The sequence below is a fragment of the Haliotis cracherodii genome, unplaced genomic scaffold (genome assembly GCF_022045235.1).
Source record: "Haliotis cracherodii isolate W230 unplaced genomic scaffold, xgHalCrac1.p SCAF_17, whole genome shotgun sequence".
Classification (NCBI taxonomy): Eukaryota; Metazoa; Mollusca; class Gastropoda; order Lepetellida; family Haliotidae; genus Haliotis; species Haliotis cracherodii.
Window position 1 is genome coordinate 15,536,325 of NW_027266272.1, and position 24,917 is coordinate 15,561,241.

A 24,917-nucleotide genomic window follows, 5' to 3' on the forward strand; every position below is an offset into this window, starting at 1 on the left:
GACAGTCTGACGTTAGGTGTGTAACTCATCAAGTGGACGCCAGGCTTCCTGTTGGCTCTTGAAACCTCACAGCGGCAACTGTCAGCCGTGACGGCAAAGGCAGCATGCATGATAGATGTGTTCGACCAACAGAGAGGTGCTTAATTCAACACAATTTACATTCATACATTTTTAAACACACCTGTTGTGGAGTCTTACTTCATGATGTCTTGCACTTACTGACCTGCATGAATTATTTTGTTGCATGCCGGACATATTGGCAATATTCGGCTAATTATCTGGATAAACTCTGCAATGCTAATCCACATGAGACTACATGGACCTAATCTTAATGCTGATGGAGGTATATGGGTAGATATCTTCCACCATATATCACCTGGGCAGTATACCCACTACAAACGGATAAATCTCGGCAACTCTCTCCACCTCAACATGATAATTATGGCAGTCAAGCCATTTAACTCCATCAACCATCTAGGTTTTAACCCTCTGCATCTCAACTATCTGCAGACAATTATGGCAGTCAAGCCCTTTAACTCCATCAACCGTCTAGGTTTTAACCCTCTGCATCTCAACTATCTGCAGACAATTATGGCAGTCAAGCCATTTAACTCCATCAACCATCTAGGTTTTAACCCTCTGCATCTCAACTATCTGCAGACAATTATGGCAGTCAAGCCCTTTAACTCCATCAACCATCTTGGTTTTAACCCTCTGCATCTCAACTATCTGCAGACAATTATGGCAGTCAAGCCATTTAACTCCATCAACCATCTAGGTTTTAACCCTCTGCATCTCAACTATCTGCAGACAATTATGGCAGTCAAGCCCTTTAACTCCATCAACCATCTAGGTTTTAACCCTTTGCATCTCAACCATCTGCATACAAGCCATTTAACTCCATCAACCAACATGGCTTTAACCCTCTCTGTCTCAACTATCTGCAAACAATTATGGCAGTCAAGACCTTCAACATGGCAGACCATCTAGGCTAATTACTCTAAGTCCCTATCAATGTCAAGCAAGCAATGACTGTAGAACTGACCTCCTTTACACTCACTTCACCAAACAACCTTGCCATGAAATGACATCCATCCATCTCTGCATCACTGACCTAGTCCTCGACCCGTGCTGAGGCCTGGGCTCCAGATAAAGCTCTGAGCCATTGAATATTTTCTCCCATGATGTCATTCACAGTGGGTACTTATAGTTTTCTTTGGGTATTCAATACATTTTTACTCCCTTGGGTCGAGTCAATTGGGTATTTATAAACCAATAACCAATATTTAATTTTTTAATTTTTTGTATGCTTAAAATGCTGTTTCACTGCGACAGAATGCATTTTTGATGTGATGCCTGCATCAATCAGCAAATTAAGATCTATAAAGATATCTATGCACACAAACTGAAAAGGCTACTTTTGATACTAATGCAGTGTTAAAATTCCATCGAGTTGGGCTACGACTATCTTAGTGAGTGAGTACGGTTTTATGCCGCTTTTAGCAATTCCAGCAATATGACCTCCGGAAATGGGCTTCATTGAACCCATGTTCTGACGAGTCGACGCTTAAACCACATGGCAACCCCACCTCATATGTTAAAGTATGTGAGTTAGGATCATCTAAGCTCTATAATTATACAGTGTCCAGTTCCGTTTGGTTCTAATTTTAAACTACAGCTCTGGAGGTTATGTTCAGTCCTAGCAAAAATAAACAGTTATATAGAATAACCCAAATAAACTCCACTGGCTAGAGAACACTAAATCCTACCACACCCGAGGCTTGGAGCTCCATCTCTCAAGTGTGCCCACAATCTCTTTTAAAAACATACTCAGATGTTGGAAACGGCTACTAAATATATCCTTCAAGACATCTTGATTCCCCCATCTGATTAGGTTTCTTAACAGTAAAAACACTTGTGTTGTGGCCATGTCTACTGTGATTACAAAATGTCGGAACACTTTGAACAAGAAACTAACAAACCAGTATCTAGAACCTCACTTTTTTGTAACCACCAACATTTTTAACATCGCTTGTTTCAAAAATGCCAACAACTCTAATATATCTTCAGTATCTTCACACAAAACTTGTCATAATTTATAAATTCAGGCAGCAAACTTTTCTTTCTTCCCAAAAAGGTTTCAGGCAATCAATATTGAAGATCAATTACCCCCTCTAACCACCATCACCCCAATAGTCCACAGGTGCTTTTGGCATAGGAAGTCCACATGCTTTGAAGGAACCTACTCTAAACTCATTACATTGGAAAACTTTCCCACAAATATCTTTTTAGGGTGAAATTTCTCACTTGAAGATGCAAGTCCCTTGGACATTAATTATTGAAAATGAAAAGTTGTGAGTATATCGCGTCATTTCTGAAAGCGTGGCAATTTCCATAAGAAGGAGTGCCTCATGAATGTTTGATATAGTTAGTGCTAAGGTGTACAGCAATTCCCACACTTGAAAAGGGCATAGTTAAATCCTGCCGGCAACATGTAGATATGCAGCAGCAGGACTAGAATCATTAAATATTACTAAGATAGCTTGTATTGTGCAAACTGCAAATTTTGTTAAAAAAAAAAAAATCGTCCAAAAAGAATTTAATGAGAACATGCCTAAACTAACATTATTTGTGTGTGTGTGGGTGTGTGGGTGTGGGTGGGTGGTTGGGCGAGCGAGTGAGTGAGTGAGAGAAGGGGTGGGTGGGTGGATGAGTGAGTGAATGGGTGAATGGGTGAGTGAGTGAGTGAGTGAGTGAGTGAGTGAAGCACGGGTATGGTGCTGACAAACCTAGTAACATAATCAAGGATTTAAACCCACGCGTTTCTGGTGTCCAAGGGACACAACTCTGTATGGTGAATTGGGGCACCTTAGACTGCACCAATCATGCCCCCTAACAATATCTGACCAACTAGATATGGCACTTCAAAATGGGCCCCCCAATTTCAATCCAACATTTCCTTCTCTAGATATATTACATAACTTGTTCCTTATCAAGCCATGCCAGAATATCTATCAAAAATAACAGAAAGGCAGTTACAGATTACACAGATTTCCCACGGTTAAACTATTCCTAAAGCATTGATATTATAAACGACACAGATGTACATTTCATTCAATGTAAATTTTTCAAAATCAGTTACCCTTGACATCAACAACAACTTTTCTATGGGGAGTTAAAAGCCATTGAAGTCAAAAGCCATACAAACATAGCTCTAAGTCAACACACAAATGTAGCATTGTTCAGATATCCCAATCAAACACACTAAAGGCATTGTTATCCCCTCATGAGAAAGGAATGCGTTGTGAACTGATTTCCATTATAAAATAGGATTTTATTTTACCATGGAAATATTTTCATATAATTAGCCATCTTCTGTACTTCGCTTGGCATTTCGAGACCCGATCCGTTCACAGTAGAGTCAGGGGTCGTGCTTATGACGTCAATAGCATCACTTAAGAGCACAGTGCTGTTAAACTGATTGTACACACATATATCCTCTTGTGCAGAATACAAGGACATCATCGTCATAATTATGCAGTAAGTTTATCCTCAAAGAACATACATGTTATGATTACCAGAAGAAACTTTAACAGTTAAATCCTGTTCTTAACAGCTTGTTTTCCTGTTGATGCAAGACTGAAATGTTCTTTAAACATTGTAACGACTAATGTACAAAAACAGTTTACCTTGACAAATTTCACACGATCAAAAAACACTTTACTTTTTAGTTTCTGTTCTGTTTACAAACACATTCTAAACATTTATACAAAACTAGTCTTTCACACTGAGGAGGACAAAATACAATAGTTTTAAGGGAAATCTGAATCAAAATGCCCAATTTAAAAGCAATTTCTGATTCTTAATAACCAGGACCATAACTCACTCTCCTCAATGTCCATGGCCCGTTCCACAAAACGATCTTAGCACCACGACTATTGTAAGCCAGTGTTTAAGTATGGGATTTACGATCACCTTAGCGCTAAGATGGCTTTGTGGAATGGAACTAAGGGCTACTACCAATATATATAACAACAACCATATCTTGGCTAAAGCAGAGTATGTGTCTGAAGTAATGTTTCGTTTGTTTGTAAATAATCGAGTCTGGACCAGACAATCCAGAGATTGACATCATGAGCATCAATCAACGCAACTGGGATACGATGACATGCTTCAACTGAGTCTGTGAGCCTGACCATCCGATCCCGATTGCCTCTTACGAAAAACATAGCCGCTTTTTACTGCAAGCGTGAGTTATGCTTCGAGTCTGAAGTGATCAGGAAGGGTATTGATTCAACTGTCTTTCACTGAAACGCTTGTCTACACATCACTGTTTAGAACAAAGACATGTACACAATGCCTATTGTACTTTTGGCAATTGTATTCCAACAAGGATCAATATTTGCATTCATCATCACCAGTCTCTCAGATACAGATGTGATAATGTTTCAGATGAAGGGCTCATTATACCGATCATGGTTATGACCATACATGGAAATACCTAGCCTTGCTCCAGGGCTGTACTGTTTGTTTTTTTATTTGTTGTTTAACGCCACACTCAGTTTTATCACAGCGGTCTGTAAATAACAGAGGCTGGACCAAACAACCCAGTGATTGACATCATGAGCATCGATCCACGCAACTAGGACACAATGACATGCATCAACCAAGTCAACGAGCCTGACCACCCGATCCCGTTAGTCGCCTCTTACAACAAGCATAGTCGCATTTTACGTCAAGTATGGGTTGCTGAAGACCTATTCTACCCCAGATTGTCACACAAACAAACTAAAGAATTTGTTCATCATCAACAGAGATATCTTAATTTTAAAAATTGAACAACATGACATTAGCATGAAAGTATAACATGTCCAGCTAAAGATAAATACGGACAACCTCTGCTTATATAGTAATGACATCATAACTCACGTACTAGTGAGTCCCCTGTTATACAGCTTGTTTATCGTAACATTTCTGTAATGGAGAAATCATGAGGATCTGTTGCTTCTGGAAGTAGAATCAACAAGCCAAAAAGAGACATGTTGATTTTACTTCCTGCCTCAACAGATTCAAGTGATTTCTCCAACTCAAACTATGTTATGGCTGATATATTATTTCTCAATAAATTTCATTACCACCTAAAGTTGCATCAGTTTTACTTCTTAAAATGCATGGTGAGAGTGGCCAGTAAATTCCTGCATCACAATCAACTCAAGAACGATGGCGTGACATCATCATAATTGTTCAACAATGAAATAACACAAAAACATGCATGTACCTAGGGCTGGGACGGGTAACTCGGGTACTCGGGTCGGGTGGGTACTGAATAGGACCCGGGTACCCACAGGACTACCCGGACCCATGGTTAGTCACGTGATTATATTGTTTAATGGCAAAAATTATCTAAAACTCTATGGTTACACTAAAAGTGACAAATGTTCACATTTCTCTCTGACTCTGCACCCATTCCTTCTGACTTAATATGTGTGCATAAAGATAAAACTTCAGTCAACTTCAGTGTATGCATGACCAGCTCATTTTAAACCTGTATCTAAATACATGTTGCCAGGAGTACGATCAAACGTTTCCCAATCAGACATTATGTACCTATCTCTTGAGACCTACAGCGGGGACCTGGGTAGGGTCGGGTAATAGGGGGATGGGTACCCGGGTAGTCAATTTGGACTCGTCCCAGCCCTACATGTACCCCTAGCTGGTTTCTAAACGATGGGAGAAATGTGCACCTAGTTCTCACAAATGTATAGGATGGACGCAGAAAACAAACACAGTGTATCAGAAATATTATTGTACCAAATTCTTGACAAGAAATACAAAGCTCCTGTAATGATGATAAAATCTTACAGTCCAGGGCCACCTTGTACAAGTGAGTGAGTATGGTTTTATGCCGCTTTTAGCAATATTCCAGCAATATCACGGCGGGGGACACCAGAAATGGGCTTCACACATTGTACCCATGTCGGGAATCGAACCCGGGTCTTCGGCGTGATGAGCGAACGCTTTAACCACTAGGCTATCGACCGCCCCCCACCTTGTACAAAGTGATCCTAGAACACTACAGTACACCATTCTATTACTTTACAGGGAACCCATAAAGATCCTGGGTAGATTATGTCTTCAGTAACACATGCTTGCTGTAAAAGGCGACTATGCTTGTCATAGGAAGCGACTAACAGGATCAGGTGGTCAGTCATGGATCGATGCTCATGATGTCAATCACTGGATTGTGTGATCCAGACTCAATAATTTACAGACCACCATCATATAGCTGGAATATTGCTGAGTGCGGCGTTAAACAACAAACAAAACAAACTTGAAAGGACTCTCTTCTTTCCTGTAAGGACCCTTGAAATTGATTATGGGGGTCCCCGTCCCCAGACTTTTAATTCAAGGTAAAGCCCATATCCTGTTAGTTCAGGCTCCCATTAGATCGTGACCCACACCTCTACCAACACCTAAGGGGGATGCTACCAGGTTAGGAAGCTCCTAGCCCCATTGGACAAGGATGTAAACAAGGTAACGAGACGTGATCACAATCTGAAATGAAGTGTTTTTAAATACGCTCATTTCTTGCTCATCTTCAAAGGCGGAACCTGTCATACACTGATACCATGTCAAACACAGACTACCAGCCTCGGGGCACTTGGCTTAACACAGGTAAACAACTTTTTGCTTACTGATTCCCTCGAGAAAGTCCACTCCCTGTAGTATGCGTCGAATAACTCTACAGTCACACAGTATGTACAACATTCATAACTCTGTAGTTACGATGGAGTTGTGTGTGTATTTGAACTGAATGAAAACACATTGACTTTACCAATGAGTGAATGTGTGAGTGAGTTGGGTTTAACACCGCTTATAAGAGAATTCCAGTTGTATCACGGCGTGTCAGCATGAATTGGGAGGAAAGCATGAAATGATGCAGGTCTCAGACGTTTATCACCTCGGTGAAACCCCGAGCATGGGTATGGTGCTGACAAACCTAGAAACATAATCGGGGCGAACCGGGATTCGAACCCACGACCATAGGTTTCTGGGATGCAAGGGACGCAACTCTGCACAGCAAATCGCTGCGCCTTAGACAACTGGGCCACCCATGCCCTGACTTTACTAATGATTTTAAAGAGATAATTGAGATATTATTGAAAAATACCTGATGAAAGAGTAGCATATACTCCGAAACGTTGTGTTCCTCATAATAAAGAAGTTGATGTCAATAAATTCTCTTCCTTATAAGATATTATTAGTCTCTAATATTGTACCATGATTTTTTCACCACCTTTTGTTTTCCGGAAAAAACTTGCAAATGGTTTTAATGGTCACATGTCATAAGACATAATTGAAAAAAAAAATAAAAATTCTAATGACATAAATTGCCTCCATAAATTGTGAACAATTAAAACCCATTATTTTGCTCCAAATGAATAATAAGTAATTGAATACTAAATGAATGTCAAGAAAAGTACTACAGTTTTTTATATAACATTTGATCCATCTTTATCTCTTAGAAATGGAAACAACAAATTCATATTTAATAAATAAAAAAAGTAAAAAACCTACTTTGGTTTTATATGACTATAGTTAATCTGTCAAGGCAGGACAGATTAACTACAGTCATATAAAAACATTGTTTTTTTCTTTGGGTTGTTCTCTAAGCAGTGTATATGAGTATGTTGTACCCCATCAACAGTGGCCTCTTCAACATATGAGTGAGTGAGTGAGTGAGTATGGTTTTACGCCGCTTTTAGCAATATTCTAGCAATATCACGGCGGGGGACACCAGAAATGGGCTTCACACATTGTACCCATGTCGGGAATCAAACCCAGGTCTTCGTCGTGACAAGAGAACGCTTTAACCACTAGGCTACCCGACCGACCCCTTCATCATATGACATATCTGAATGAGTAAATATACACCTCTCTTCCCACATGGAGATTTGGTCATACTTGTAAACTCAGCACACAAGTCTTCTTCTAGACCCATCGCTTTCCAAATGAGTACTAATAAATGTTATGAATGAAAAAGTTGTTGTCATTAAAAATTACAAATTTAATTGATTTCTTAGCTGTGCCACAAGTCAAGTAGACTCATGTCTTACCATAGCAATAAGCAGCTATCTTAGACTTTACATATACATACATATAATGATACATTTTCTAAATATTTCATCACAATAATTTTGTTGTTAATCAGTCCTATATCTCGAGAAACGATTCCAAAATATTACTCACAAGTTTTGAATTAAATCAAACATATTTTTAGATATTAATATCACATCCTTTTATAGCTTAAAAATCCATAAAAACCTGCCATTAAAAAATTGCTTCTTAAAATCAGATTCTTTTCTTAATAAACCTAAGTCAGAAAACAGCAATGAAAACAGAAATATATTGTCATGAACTATTTCCATATAAAACAATGTACTTACACACAGGGAATGGACAATACGCCCATGGTGAATAGTTCCCATTCAACATCGTGCGGTACTTGATGGATCTTTTGTTACAGATTCTCAATCCGGTTGTGTTTTGCAGAGATAAAAGAGGTTATCACTAAAAGTTGGAATTTGATCAAGTGCTGCGGAAAAACCCAGCTCCACTGCAGGTTGGTATAAGCACACAGTGAAATGATTCCGACACAAGGCAACAATGACGGACGCTACAGCTCCCACATACAGAATCTGTAGCCCTGGTGTAGAATGTTCAGCATGTAGAAGGTCCCATCAACTCACACCCTCACCCCATCACAGACTTCATAGTTGACGATTAAATGTTTTAATCCCTTTAGGAAACAAGTTGGAATTATCATTAGTGTGTAAAATGTTTGCTTTAACCAAACCTAACAGATTTTTTATCACAGTGTCTAACTTCAAACTCAATTCTTTTTATTACCTAATATTTTAGATAAACAGCAATGTATTACAGAATGTTTTTAATAGCAACAGAATACACTGCTTATATAGCAATAGCCATAACTTTTAGAAGCCATTAACCAATTCAGTTTCAACTGAAAAATGTCCAATTTGAATCACTATGATTTCTTCCCAACAGACATCATTGCCAACTGGTAAGACAATTACATCTTAAGGCAGTTTCATGCGACGAAACAAGGTTAACACCAACAAACACTTATCAAGCAGAACTTTGCACTTTTAAAATATCTCAAGTACAAGATCAGCTTCACCAAATTTCAAGATCACAATGATTTAAAACACAGGAGCACTTTATGGAAACAAATGTCTGCTATCACCTCCTACTAAACACCACTGAAAGAATCTCCAAGTTTAACTTTCCAAAATTCATCAATGTCCCGAGTCCAATATCCAAAATTCATCAATGTCCCGAGTCCAATATGCAAAATTCGACAATGTCGCGAGTCCAATATCCAAAATTCATCAATGGCCCGAGTAAAATATCCAGTGTCGTCAAATGTAGATATGTATGAAATGAGTTGTCTTCCGAGTAGTCCCAACTGTAGCCAACTACCAATCAAATTGCAAATGCTATGTAATCCAATCACATTGAAGTACATGCAACACGAGTGCCATCCAATGTATGTCTGAACACCCCGAACTTTAGTGAACAACAAATACATAAACACACTCAGGGCAGATGGGTCTCTCTATCCTGCTTGCATACACATAATCAAACTGCTCATAGTACCCACTGCACAAACAACGTGTCTTTATGGCCTTGAGAGATTCCGCGAATACACACAGGAAAAGAGTTCCTCAATTAAATGACGCACACGACTGTGTATGTGAAAACAATAAGGTTGAGCCGTGTCACTCACGACACAGTCAAGCAGCCTATGTCCGGGGACACTGAGCAATGGAGTGGAACTTGTAGTTTGTTCCTCAGCACTAGGCTTTTATACATACATTAACCTACATCATACAACAAGTTTCAATCCTAGCAAACAGACACCATTCACCAACCCCTCATTGAACTATCACTCGCTATTTTTAAAACATGCATAAAGGCAGAAAGAAAAAAATGGCCTTTGAATGAGACATGTTTCTAGAAGCTGATTTCTATATATAGAGTGTACTACAATTTCACAAAGGCATGATTGTTAATAAATGTTAGGTCTTATACATGAAACTGGATAAATGACACATTCAGTGCAGTTATGTCAATAGGTTTTTAATCCAATCTTTTCATAAAAAAATAATATTTATTTTGGCTGTTGGTTGAGTGAGTGACATAAATGGGTGGTGGGTAGGTGGTCGGGTGAGTGACATGGATGGTGGGGAGGTGGTCGGGTGAGTGACATGGATGGTGGGGAGGTGGTCGGGTGAGTGACATGGATGGTAGGAAGGTGGTCGGGTGAGTGACATGGATGGTGGGGAGGTGGTCGGGTGAGTGATATGGATGGTGGGTAGGTGGTCGAGTGAGTGACATGGGTGGTGGGGAGGTGGTCGAGGGAGTGACATGGATGGTGGGGAGGTGGTTGGGTGAGTGACATGGATGGTGGGTAGGTGGTCGAGTGAGTGACATGGATGGTAGGTAGGTGGTAGAGTGAGTGACATGGATGGTGGGTAGGTGGTCGAGTGAGTGACATGGATGGTGGGAAGGTGGTTGGGTGAGTGACATGGATGGTAGGAAGGTGGTCGGGTGAGTGACATGGATGGTGGGAAGGTGGTCGGGTGAGTGACATGGATGGTGGGTAGGTGGTCGGGTGAGTGACATGGATGGTGGGGAGGTGGTCGGGTGAGTGACATGGATGGTAGGTAGGTGGTTGGGTGAGTGACATGGATGGTGGGTAGGTGGTTGGGTGAGTGACATGGATGGTGGGGAGGTGGTCGAGTGAGAGACATGGATGGTGGGGAGGTGGTCGGGTGAGTGATATGGATGGTGGGGAGGTGGTCGGGTGAGTGACATGGATGGTGGGGAGGTGGTCAGGTGAGTGACATGGATGGCGGGGAGGTGGTCGGGTGAGTGATATGGATGGTGGGTAGGTGGTCGAGTGAGTGACATGGATGGTGGGGAGGTGGTCGGGTGAGTGACATGGATGGTGGGTAGGTGGTCGAGTGAGTGACATGGATGGCGGGGAGGTGGTCAGGTGAGTGACATGGATGGTGGGTAGGTGGTCGAGTGAGTGACATGGATGGTAGGTAGGTGGTCGAGTGAGTGACATGGATGGTAGGTAGGTGGTCGAGTGAGTGACATGGATGGTAGGTAGGTGGTCGAGTGAGTGACATGGATGGTCGGTAGGTGGTCGAGTGAGTGACAAAGATGGATGGTGGGGAGGTGGTCGGGTGAGTGACATGGATGGTGGGTAGGTGGTCGAGTGAGTGACATGGATGGTAGGTAGGTGGTCGAGTGAGTGACATGGATGGTAGGTAGGTGGTCGAGTGAGTGACATGGATGGTGGGTAGGTGGTCAGGTGAGTGACGTAGATGGTGGGTAGGTGGTCGAGTGAGTGACATGGATGGTGGGTAGGTGGTCGAGTGAGTGACATGGATGGTGGGAAGGTGGTCGGGTGAGTGACATGGATGGTGGGTAGGTGGTCGGGTGAGTGACATGGATGGTGGGGAGGTGGTCGGGTGAGTGACATGGATGGTGGGTAGGTGGTCGAGTGAGTCATATGGATTGTGGGTAGGTGGTCGGGTGAGTGACATGGATGGTGGGTAGGTGGTCGGGTGAGTGACATGGATGGTAGGTAGGTGGTCGAGTGAGTGATATGGATGGTGGGTAGGTGGGTGGGTGAGTGACATGGATGGTGGGTAGGTGGTCGGGTGAGTGACATGGATGGTAGGTAGGTGGTCGGGTGAGTGACATGGATGGTAGGTAGGTGGTCGGGTGAGTGACATGGATGGTAGGTAGGTGGTCGAGTGAGTGACATGGATGGTAGGTAGGTGGTCGAGTGAGTGACATGGATGGTAGGTAGGTGGTCGAGTGAGTGACATGGATGGTAGGTAGGTGGTTGGGTGAGTGACATGGATGGTGGGAAGGTGGTCGAGTGAGTGACATGGATGGTAGGTAGGTGGTCGAGTGAGTGACATGGATGGTAGGAAGGTGGTCAGGTGAGTGACATGGATGGTAGGTAGGTGGTTGGTTGAGTGACATGGATGGTGGGTAGGTGGTTGGGTGAGTGACATGGATGGTAGGGAGGTGGTTGGGTGAGTGACATGGATGGTGGGGAGGTGGTCGAGTGAGAGACATGGATGGTGGGGAGGTGGTCGAGTGAGAGACATGGATGGTGGGTAGGTGGTCGAGTGAGAGACATGGATGGTGGGGAGGTGGTCGAGTGAGTGACATGGATGGTAGGTAGGTGGTCGAGTGAGAGACATGGATGGTGGGGAGGTGGTCGGGTGAGTGACATGGATGGTGGGGAGGTGGTCGAGTGAGTGACATGGATGGTGGGGAGGTGGTCGAGTGAGTGACATGGATGGTGGGGAGGTGGTCGAGTGAGAGACATGGATGGTGGGGAGGTGGTCGGGTGAGTGACATGGATGGTGGGGAGGTGGTCGAGTGAGTGACATGGATGGTGGGTAGGTGGTCGAGTGAGTGACATGGATGGTAGGTAGGTGGTCGAGTGAGTGACATGGATGGTAGGAAGGTGGTCAGGTGAGTGACATGGATGGTAGGTAGGTGGTTGGTTGAGTGACATGGATGGTGGGTAGGTGGTTGGGTGAGTGACATGGATGGTAGGGAGGTGGTTGGGTGAGTGACATGGATGGTGGGGAGGTGGTCGAGTGAGAGACATGGATGGTGGGGAGGTGGTCGAGTGAGAGACATGGATGGTGGGTAGGTGGTCGAGTGAGAGACATGGATGGTGGGGAGGTGGTCGAGTGAGTGACATGGATGGTAGGTAGGTGGTCGAGTGAGAGACATGGATGGTGGGGAGGTGGTCGGGTGAGTGACATGGATGGTGGGGAGGTGGTCGAGTGAGTGACATGGATGGTGGGGAGGTGGTCGAGTGAGTGACATGGGTGGTGGGGAGGTGGTCGAGTGAGAGACATGGATGGTGGGGAGGTGGTCGGGTGAGTGACATGGATGGTGGGGAGGTGGTCGAGTGAGTGACATGGATGGTGGGGAGGTGGTCGAGTGAGAGACATAGATGGTGGGGAGGTGGTCGAGTGAGTGACATGGATGGTAGGTAGGTGGTTGGGTGAGTGACATGGATGGTGGGGAGGTGGTCGAGTGAGTGACATGGATGGTGGGGAGGTGGTCGAGTGAGTGACATGGATGGTGGGTAGGTGGTTGGGTGAGTGACATGGATGGTAGGTAGGTGGTCGAGTGAGTGACATGGATGGTGGGTAGGTGGTCGAGTGAGTGACATGGATGGTGGGTAGGTGGTCAAGTGAGTGACATGGATGGTGGGAAGGTGGTCGAGTGAGTGACATGGATGGTGGGTAGGTGGTCAAGTGAGTGACATGGATGGTGGGAAGGTGGTCGAGTGAGTGACATGGATGGGTGGTTGGTAGGTGGTCAGGTGAGTGATGTTGATGGATGGAAGGTAAATGTGAGAGTGAGTGATTGAGTGAGTGAGTGAGCAAATGGATTTGATTGAGAGGAAGAAAGTGAATATGTGACAAAGATATTATTTTTGGTAAGCAAGCGAGTGAAACAAGAAGAGACAAAAAGACCAACTTGGATACACAAATGTTACGGAAATAGTTATTCAACTTGTACACACTTAAACAACAAGGCTGCAGCCCCAAATCTCCCCAACGGAACATCAGAACTCGTTAGAATAGCAAATAAAAAATGACGACTATATGTCAAGAGAGCCCCATCGAGACACAAACAATTTTTCTAACATGATTGTGCAGAATAAAAAAAATAGGCGGACACAAATCTCAAGATCCTCATAGCAGCATAGGAAAGAGTTTAATAGTACCTACACACTCACCCAGCTCACAGTACTTTACATAAGTTTGGCATTTGAGCTGAACGTGTGAGCTGACATTGCAATGCCCTGAGAGCTGGTGGATAACAACCGGCAATACAACACTCATATTAACAGGGGAGATTCCGGGTTGGGCTCTCAATGACGTCAATCATTTGACCTAAAACCATTCAAGGAGAACCGTTTATACACATTTCACGCCGTGCCAGCGTGAGACGTTTCCCTGACACATGTCTTCCAGCAATAATAAGGCATAAGCCATGTAAATAATCAGCACTGAAGATAGAAAGCTATGAAAGTATTATCACAAATATTTCCATACAAATGACTGTCTTGGGGGCCTAGTTGACTTAATAGTCTAAATATAGGCACCTACACTTGACCTAGATTAGTGATGAAGGGTCTGGATATCTGTCTGCCTGTCATGCCTGTCGTATCTACATATCTAATCTTTGAAACTCAAAACCAACGCACTTAATACTTCAGGCAAGTCATGTTTGAACACAAATTTAATGACCTATCCATCTGGCCCATTAAATTCACATCATCTTCAACTGAAAAGCATGTTTTACATAAAACTCTGACTTGAACGCATTGCTGCCACAACATGAAGGTCATCATCGTGAGTTGGCTCCACGGAATAAAAAAATGAACTTGATCACACGATTGAAATTTTGTTTTTGACATAGCATCATTTTTTGCCAAAATGTGTTCCATTTCTCTCCCATGTCTGCCACACGAGTTATTGCCCCTGTTTGGGTACTTGCGTCCTTGACATAGGACTTGAGTCTATCTAAACACGAGCCCTGCTTGGCAGACTAACATTTAGTTTATGAAATCTTATGTTACACAATACCCTTCTTGACTCTAAAATTAAACCAAAAATATTTCCGTTAATGATTTCAGAGAGCTAGCTAGAGCTGGCGGGACTTGCTTTTGTATACACATCTAGATTTTTTTTTTTTCTTAAAATAAATATATTCCTCAGTCATGATGCAGGACTACCAGCTCTGATACTCGAATACACATCAAGGTATAAAGAATTCGGATAGATACTTGTCAAATCATTCTAGACTTAAGTTGAACTTACTAAAGTGAGTGAGTGAGTGAGTTGGGTTTAAAGCCGCTTTTAACATTATTCCAGTTATATCACGGCGTGTCAGCTTAATGTGGGAGGAAAGCCCAAAGTGATGCAGGTTTCAGACGTTTATTACTTCGGTGAAACCCACGAGCATGGGTATGGTGCTGACAAACCTAGAAACATAATCGGGGCGAACTGGGATTCGAACCCACAATCATAGGTTTCTGGCATGCCCAAGGGATGCAACTCTGCACAGCCTTAGACGACTGGGCCACCTGTGCCCCGGAAATTACTAAAGAAATTCTCCAGGGTCCTGGAAACAGACTACTCAAGTTCCTGTCAGGGGCCCTGATCAACTGGTTTAAACAGGCTCCAGTTCTCACCTATCTTTGGAATTAACTGTGTTCCAATTTTAGCATGAAAATCAGGGGTCCTTGTCATAACTCCAATATTAAATGTTAAAATGTTAGGTTGGTTGGTTGGTTGGTTTGTTGTTTAACGCCGCACTCAGCAATATTCCAGCTATATGACGGCAGTCTGTAAATAATCAAGTCTGGACGAGACAATCCAGTGATTGATATCATGAGCATCAACCAAGTCAGCGAGCCTGACCACCTGATATTCCAGCAATATCACGGCGGGGGACACCAGAAATGGGCTTCACATATTGTACCCATGTCAGGAATCGAACCCGGGTCTTCGGCCTGACAGGCGAACGCTTTAACCACTAGGCTACCCGACCGCCCCAAGGCACCTAAATGTGGAAGGAAAGCTTAAAGAGATACAGGTCTCAGACATTTACCACTTGGGTGAAACCCACAAGAATGGGTGTGGTGCTGACAAACCTAGAAACATAATCAGGGCGAACCAGGATTCAAACACACAATCACAGGTTTCAGTTTCTGGTGCATCTAAAGGAAGCAACTCAACTGAGACGCCTAAGATGACTGGCCCACTCTTGCCCTTACTTCAAAGAGTGTATTGCTGTCATCGGACCTTTATGTTCCTTTTGATGTCAGAGTGTTTCAACTTACAAAATGTGGAACACAAACACAGTTTCAAAGGAAAACAAATGTATCAGAAACAAAATAAATAATTGCAATGCTAAGCATCCCCCTGTAACATCAGCCAAAAAACATACACATATCCCAATTGCGTAGATCAATGGTCATGACGTCAATCATTGGATTGCCTGGTCTAGACTCGATTATTTACAAACCGCCGTCATATAGCTGGAATAATGCTGAGAGCGGTGTTAACAACAATCAAACAAAACTTCAGAAATATTCACATATTTAAAGTGATCAAATATATTCTATTCAATATTAAAAATTCAGATTTAGAGTTACCTCCCTTTCACTGCCATCATCATTGCCTCATCAAATGGCTACCTATCCCACCAATTATGTCAAACTTTTAACCCATCTTCAAACAATGAATAAGGAAACATGGTTCATGTACTTTATTCAAGATAAGGACTTATATAGGTTACTCATGAGATATTCATGGGATGTTTAACGAAGTATGCATCACCTACATGGACATAAGTGACGCAGAAATGCCAACAGAACTTGCTAAGTACTAAAATATATCGGTCTGATAGTAAATTAAGAAGAAATGTTTCTAAACAAAAAGACTGACACTTAAAAACTGTGAATATTTCAACACTGCGCCGGAAGATACCGTGTTGCAAATAGGCCATGACTTAAAAGCTGCACTCTTTATGTCTTAAGTGAATGAAATCACTTTAAAAAGTTCATTCAGTAAATGCAAAGTGCATGAACCATATGCTCCAATTATACATATTATCCTATTCTCACACAGATTAAGGGCTTGCTTTGCTGAAAACAGGGCCCTGAGTGAGCTTTGCAAACAACAGCTAGTGATCAACAGCAGGCGTCAGTTTGATATATCCCAGTTCAGGGCTGTTTGAGAAAGACACAGTGACTACATCTGACTTGGGCAGGGACGGGTAACTTGGATTCTCGGGTCAGGAGTGTCCTGGGGAGGACCCATGCAGCCACAGGACTACCCAGACCTCTGGTTAGTCATGTGATGTAGTGTTTAATGATAATAGCAAGAAAACTCCATGGTTACACAACAAGTTCGCATTTCTTTCTGACTTAAAAATACATGTTTGGGTAAAGATAAAGCTTCAGTCAACTTCAGTGGATTGACGATCAGATCGTTTCGTACGCGTACTGACATAGTTTGCCTGGGCTCCGAAAAAACAATTCCCCATCGGCATTTGTACACTACTTGAGACCTAGTAGGGTCAGGTAAAAAGGGGCCCTAGTAGTAGTAGTAGTAGTAGTAGTAGTAGTAGTAGTAGTAGTAAATTAGTAGTAGTAGTAGTAGTAGTAGTAGTAGTAGTAGTAGTAAATTAGTAGTAGTAGTAGTAGTAGTAGTAGTAGTAGTAGTAAATTTGGACTCGCCCCAGCCCTACCTTTGACAATATTTTCCCTAAGGTATTGTCAACACAAAGACCACAATATCATTATTGTCCATTGTCTACTTTCTGTTTCACAAACATTTGCCTACTTTTTAATTGAAAAAAAAAGATGGGATTTGTTTTGCCTGATCATGTATTGGGCTGAAGACGTCAAGAAGTTGCCGTTATTCAGCCAATCAAACAACATACAGTAAACTATGTTTATAACGAACACCCTTATAATGAACTGACAGATAAAATGAAATAAAATCAGTGGTCCCTTTGAGTTTGTTATAAACGTAGTTTATTGTATAAGATCTCATGATTTATTTTTGAAGCTTGGAGGGGAGACAGGCTAATTTGAACTGTAAGTAACCATTAAAGGAATATTGTCTTTATTGAGATTATTCCACTGATGTTGCAATGACTTAGTGGGTTTGGTTTAATGCTGCTTTAAACAATATTCAGTTATATCACAGTGGGCCAGCTTGATGTGGGAGGAAAGGCTGAAGTGATGCAGGTCTCAGCGCGGGTATGGTGCTGACAAGCCTGGAAACATGAACGTGGTGAACCATGATTCGAACCCACAATGCTGGCGTGATCAAGTGACACAACTAAGTACAGTGAATTGTGGCACCTAAGACGACTCAGCCACCCTTGCCCCCAGAACATAAAAGACTTCATGATCCACATCAGCTGTGGCAGCAGGGAGACAGGCTATATTGAGCTGGGAAGCATCCTTTTCTGGAATACTGTCTCTACCAAGTTTATTCCTGTGATGTCGCAATGATTGTAGACCCGCCCACATAAATTAGTGAAACAGCACAGCATTTGAGAGGGGGAGGAGAGGAAGGGGGAGGTTGTGAAGAAGAAAGGGATATAAAGTGAGTGAGTAAGTGAGTGAGTGAGTGAGTATGGTTTTACGCCGCTTTAAGCAATATTCCAGCAATATCATGGCAGGGGACACCAGAAATGGGCTTCACACATTGTACCCATGTCCGGAATCATTAAACGGTAGGATCACAACTGAATCTCAGGACTTCACCTTCTCTGCTCGACTAAAGACACACCACATCACAAATTTTCTACAATCAGTGAATGTTCAATTACATCACAGAACGGAATATAGGTATGTTTCTGAGTTTTAGTCTTGTCTCCTGTATCATGTAACGAGATGACAACCACTTGGTGGATGTAACTTGAGGCTTTATCGATGGACTTATTGTTTTATTGTCAATGGGCATTTAGGCCATAACAGTGAGTGAGTGAGTGAGTGAGTATGGTTTTACGCCGCTTTTAGCAATATTCTATCAATATTCCAGCAATATCACAGCATTGGATACCAGAAATGGGCTTCACACATGGTACCCATGTCGGAAATCGAACCTGGGTCTTCAGCGTGTTGAGTGAACGCTTTAACCACTAGGCTACCTGATCGACCCTAGACCATAACAGGCCAATGTCAATTTCAGTCACAAGTCTCCCAGATGACCCGAAGATTCTTTCAGGCCAATGGTGTTATAGTACCCGCTACAATGACAAGCGAAAAGTGAAAGCTCAACTTAACTTCAACATTCCTTTCAAACTGAGGCAGTAACACTGAAACATGATACATATTACCTGCACTATGGAGTATAACAAGTGTTATACATCAAAGCAATTCCAGCCAGGCAATTATTGTTAAAAATAGATTCATCGGAATATATACAATAAAGTTATTGCAGTGTGAATTTCGAGACAGACAGATGTTTTGCATTGCATGAAATACCAGTCCCAAGCCGAATTCTGCGTTAAAATTACCAATAATCTGCATCTAAAATTACAAAATTCTGCGGTTAAAGCATAATATTTTCCCTACATTAATACAAACTCATTTATACATTTTAATCTCTGACATGTGTCTGACATTTATTTCTGAAGTCGTAATACCATGTAAACATTAAAAAGTGAGAATGATATATTTCAAATTTTGTTTTATTGTAGGATTCATATTTTGTATGTTTCAATCGCATGTTATATGTTTGGGCATCAATCGAGAGGAAATTTCTGTGAAAAGCTTGGAAATAATTAAAATTGGTGTATTGATAAAAAGAGGCAAATAATTTATTTTTATGGTAAGTTACATTTTCAACAGATTTTTGGGTGATCACGGAATCTCAGAATAGTCTGGGATTGTACTACATTTGATAGAGGTCAGTAGGAAATATGGTACCACTGCGGTGTGTGGGGAAGTTGGCTGAGTAAAATAACTGCTGTATTGTAAAATATTCGTATTGATAATATATTAGGATACAGGTATCTGTTCTGCGATACGTATTGCAATATACTGGGAGCGAAATTATTGAGAGTGATTGACACTGATTGGACATGCAGATCCTATTTTCTATATATTAATCAACATGGTCAGTCACTGTTATTTTGTATGTAGTCATGGATACAGGGGAGATAAGAACATGAGAGAAAAATCACTTCCGTGTTTCTACCGTTTTGTCAATCAATTTCTAAAGGAAACATCATTTGGAATGACTTTTTATGTAGATATTAGGTTAAAAAGATACCAATGATAACAAAACCTGTTGTATTATTTTTACCCAATATAGCATAACACTGAAAACATATTAAAATATATTTATCGTTTGAAAGATGTGCTGCAGTACTAATCAGAATACGCAGAAAACACTAGACTTACATCTAGTCTCTGAAATGAACATATCGTACAGAAAAAAACAGTTGTTTAATTATCTTAATAAAAATATAATATAAAGGAGCCCAGAGACTCTCTTCATTCAAGATACTGCAGTAATCTAGACTTGCCAAACATTATAGACTTGCATGGGCTGTATTTGATATATTTGCATCAGGGTCTGTAAGACAGACTAATAAAACACCCACAAACCTCACACATTTTATCCATGTTGACAATTGAACCAAGGTTTTGTGCTACGAGCAAATGCTTTAATGACAGGCTTCCCTACAATAAGGATCTGAATGTCCTGAAATCTGACTTGCGAAATCGGACAATATTGGCTTTGTCAAAGATAACTGCTTAGATTGTAATAGCAAATAAAATGTTAAAGATATATGAAGGTAGGTGCTTTCCAGCTGTGCATAAGTTGCCGGGTACAAACAATCTAGAGATTATTGAATGAGTAACATCGACTTTATGAAAGGTGTCATAATTTTTGTGTTTAAAAAAACACACACAAATGAAATAATCTCTATCATTGACACTTTATAATCAGCTGTAGTGAGATGCCGGGAAAAGGGGTTTAACATAGTGCTCAAAATTATTTCACTTATATAGCGACAAGCATGCACATGTCTGCTGCTTGTACTTGTCCGGACTATCCACTGGACCATGATGTCGAATCAGCTGTTGATGCAGCCAGGGATCAAACCACCGGGTTTTGTTTGTTTGTTTGTTTGTTTAACGCTGCACTCAGTAATATTCCAGCTATATGCCGGCGGTCTGTGTATATAATCAAGTCTGGACCAGACAATCCAGTGACTGATATCCACACATATACAATGACATGCAGCGAACCTGACCACCCAATCCCGTTAGTTACCTTTCATGACAAGCATATTCACCTTTTATGGCAAGTATGAGCTGCTGAAGACCTATTCTACCCCGGATCTTCACGGGTCTCGAACCACCGGGTAGATTCGGCTATACTATTGGAGAAGCAGAGGTTTCTGTACTGACACCACCAGGTGGACTCAGCTATACTATTGGAGAAGCAGAGGTTTCTGTACTGACACCACCGGGTAGACTCAGCTATACTATTGGAGAAGCAGAGGTTTCTGTACTGACACCACCGGGTAGGCTCAGCTATACCATTAAAGTAGTAGAGGCTTCTATACTGACTCAGCTATACCATTAAAGTAGTAGAGGCTTCTATACTGACTCAGCTATACTATTAAAGTAGTAGAGGCTTCTATACTGACTCAGCTATACTATTAAAGTAGTAGAGGCTTCTATACTGACTCAGCTATACTATTAAAGTAGTAGAGGCTTCAATACTGACTCAGCTATACTATTAAAGTAGTAGAGGCTTCTATACTGACTCAGCTATACTATTAAAGTAGTAGAGGCTTCTATACTGACTCAGCTATACTATTAAAGTAGTAGAGGCTTCTATACTGACTCAGCTATACTATTAAAGTAGTAGAGGCTTCTATACTGACTCAGCTATACTATTAAAGTAGTAGAGGCTTCTATGCTGACTCAGCTATACTATTAAAGTAGTAGAGGCTTCTATACTGACTCAGCTATACCATTAAAGTAGTAGAGGCTTCTATACTGACTCAGCTATACCATTAAAGTAGTAGAGGCTTCTATACTGACTCAGCTATACTATTAAAGTAGTAGAGGCTTCTATACTGACTCAGCTATACTATTCTGTACTGAAACCAGGGTTGAGAAGCTGACATTGTCCATGAGAAATCAACAGGCAGTCATTACAATTGTCACGTCATTACACTGTACGTCAACAATTACAGCAATCGTTATCACGCTGTATGGATTTTTACACAAAGGTAGAAACACAGACAATAAATACAGATTATCTCGCTTGTTATCCCAGAACAAACAAGCGTATTAACCTCCTTGTCATGTGATGTCATTCTTAAATTCCAAATTGAAAGCAAAATCTCTGCCATACAGTACCTAAACAGCACAAGTTTTCCTGGAATGTACTCATTAATATATTTTACATCAACGTTTAACCTTTCAAAGATAATATTTTAAAAAGCGCCATATCTTTGTCAGTGATTGTCTTTCACAGCATTCCATAGGTCCACCAGCCAGAGCTGGTTTTGGGTATCTTAGACTATTATTTGATCATAACAATTATCCTAGTTACTTATCAAAAACTTGATGGTCAAATTTTACTCATTCAACCCTAGACACGGCCAAAGCCACGTTTGTTTTAAAACAATGAAAGGTGTACCAACAAGACCTCTTTTTTTTGCATATTTATGACAATAGCTGCTTTATCCCATCAAGAAACCAACCCATTACAGGATAAATTGTAACGATTACTTGTATGCGATTACAAGTCCTTCCATACCATCATGCTAGTCATAATACACTCAACAGTTAGTTCACATGTCCAAGAGGGGTAAGGCACTGACATCACACAAACTACTCTACTTCAGATAGGAGTACCAAGATTTATCAAATATATCAAATATTTCAAATATCAAAAAGCCTATGGAGATACGTACTGTTATTGAAATAAAGCTAACATGGCAACAGACACATTTATATGACACCTCCAAGCAGCCGGACACACACATTCTTGGGCTGGGACGGGTAACTCGAGTAATCGGGTTGGGTGGGTACTGAGTAGGACCCGGGTACCCACAGGTTAGTCACATGATTATATTGTTGAATGGCAAAAATTATCTTGAACTCTATGGTTACACTATAAGTGACAAATGGACACATTTCTTTCTGACTATGCACACATTCCTTGTGACTTTATGATTGCATAAAGATAAAACGTCAGTCAACTTCAGTGTATGCATGACCAGATTGGTACATATGTGGATCTACATACACTGTGACAGGAGTATGGTCAAATGTTTCCTATCTGACATTTTGTACCTATCTCTCGAGACCTACAGCGGGTAGGGTAGGGTAGGGTAGGGTAGGGTAGGGTAGGGTAATAGTGGGGTGGGTACCCAGGTAGCAAATTTGGACTCATCCAAGCCCTAATATAGTCCGACTCTTAGACACATAATCCCATCAAGCAGACGCACATCATCCGAATCCAAATTACTGACTTTCTATGTATAATGACTGACGGAAAGGCCAAAGCTTCAAACCAAAATTAAGAAACTGTCAAATATATCCTTTTTAAATGAAATCAATAATCTTTTGTAAAATAAAATATCTTGAAAGATCAAAGCTTTAAATTAAAAATTCAGAGACTATCAAATTTATCATTTCAAAATAAAAATCAAATACTTTTACGGTGGACAAAAGAATGTTCGGAACAAAAATAAAATGTTCCTCCTCAAGCAGTTGAATAAGCTGAGCATGTTCTCTTCACGGGACTCAATATACGGGGAGTGAAGAAGTATCATACCTGTAACTAGATACCACAAGTTTCTCCATGCACGAGTGAGGTGAGTGATAACAGGGTTGTTTGACTTTTAGTAAACAGATTCTAATCAATACTTCCCATGCAGTCATTCACGGATCAAGCTACAAAATGGTGTGTCACAAGCTTTGGTGACTTGAAGCAACGTGGGTGGCACCCTCTGGATGCAGGACTCAAGTGTTTCTTCGCTGGAACTAGTGTCACCGACAGCCAAATACTGGCCTAGCATCCTCTCTACGTGGCCAAGTGGGATCACATTAATACATGCCAGAATTCACTCTCATGTTGTACATTACCTCTGGGCTGGCATGCGAAGGAAATGGCAACATCTATAAAGGGAGATAACTCTTACCTCTTCTGCCCATATTTGTAAAGCTGTTAATTTCCATGGCTATTTCATGGGAGCCAATTGTGTCTGGAACAACACAAACAAACACGATAATATAACACCATGAACCAGTGCAACATCGTCAAATACAAAACTGAATCAACGGAAGAAAAAAACATTCGGTGAAGATGTCCACCATCAGATATAATATTGTGATGTCATGGTAACCTGTGGGATGTTGCAAAGGGGAACGGGGTACCGAAAAGGTTGGATGGTCGAATGAGAGCGAGTATATTTTATTGTCTCTTTTAGCAACAGCCCAGCAATATAACTGCAGAGGACACCAGAAACAGGCTTCACATATTGTACCCATGTGAAGAATCGAACTCAGGCCTTTGGCATGGAGGGGGCACAGGTGGCCCAGTCGTCTAAGGCACTGCGATTCACTGTGCAGAGTTGCGTCCCTTGGGCATGCCAGGAACCTATGATTATGGGTTCGAATCGCGGTTCACCATGATTATGTTTTTGGGTTTGTCAGCACAATACCTATGCTCATGGGTTTCACCGAAGTGGTAAACGACTGAGACCTGCATCACTTTGGGCTTCCCTCCCACATTAAGCTGACACGCCGCGATATAACTCGAATACTGTTAAAAGCGGCGGTAAACCACTCACTCACTCACTTTGGCATGGATAGAAATACCTCAACTACTAGCTCCCCAACCTCCCATCCCCAAATCCCCTTTTATAATTTATCTGGGTGAGGTGAGGTGAAATGGGGTTTAACGTCACGTCCAAGATTATATAGCGACGTGTAATTTATCTAGGAGACAGTGTAGTGTAGTGAGTGAGTGAGTGAGTATGGTTTTACGCCGCTTTTAGCAATATTCCAGCAATATCACAGCGGGGGACACCAGAAATGGGCTTCACACATTGTACCCATGTCAGGAATCGAACCCGGGTCTTCGGCGTGACGAGCGAACGCTTTAACCACTAGGCTACCCGACCGCCCCGAGACAGTGTATTGACTAGGACAGGGCAGTGTAGCGGATGGGCACTGTTGAAGAGAGAGCCACGTTCACATAAAACAC

At 41.7% G+C, this 24,917-nt stretch overlaps 1 protein-coding gene across 12 annotated transcripts in view; it reads right to left on the reverse strand.

The window, feature by feature from the left end:
• Positions 1 to 24,917, reverse strand: part of LOC139464912 (histone deacetylase 4-like) — a 155,497-nt gene that overhangs the window by 60,561 nt on the left and 70,019 nt on the right. For 9 of the 12 annotated variants that reach the window (XM_071246512.1, XM_071246509.1, XM_071246507.1 and 6 more), the window contains one exon: positions 23,851 to 23,913. The exons of 2 other annotated variants lie outside the window; for them this stretch is intronic. In XM_071246512.1, the coding sequence (XP_071102613.1) occupies positions 23,851 to 23,913 (63 nt within the window). Of the gene's footprint in view, positions 1 to 8,447; positions 9,846 to 23,850; positions 23,914 to 24,917 lie in introns of those variants that run through there. One more of the 12 variants, XM_071246510.1, reaches the window with a different exon arrangement.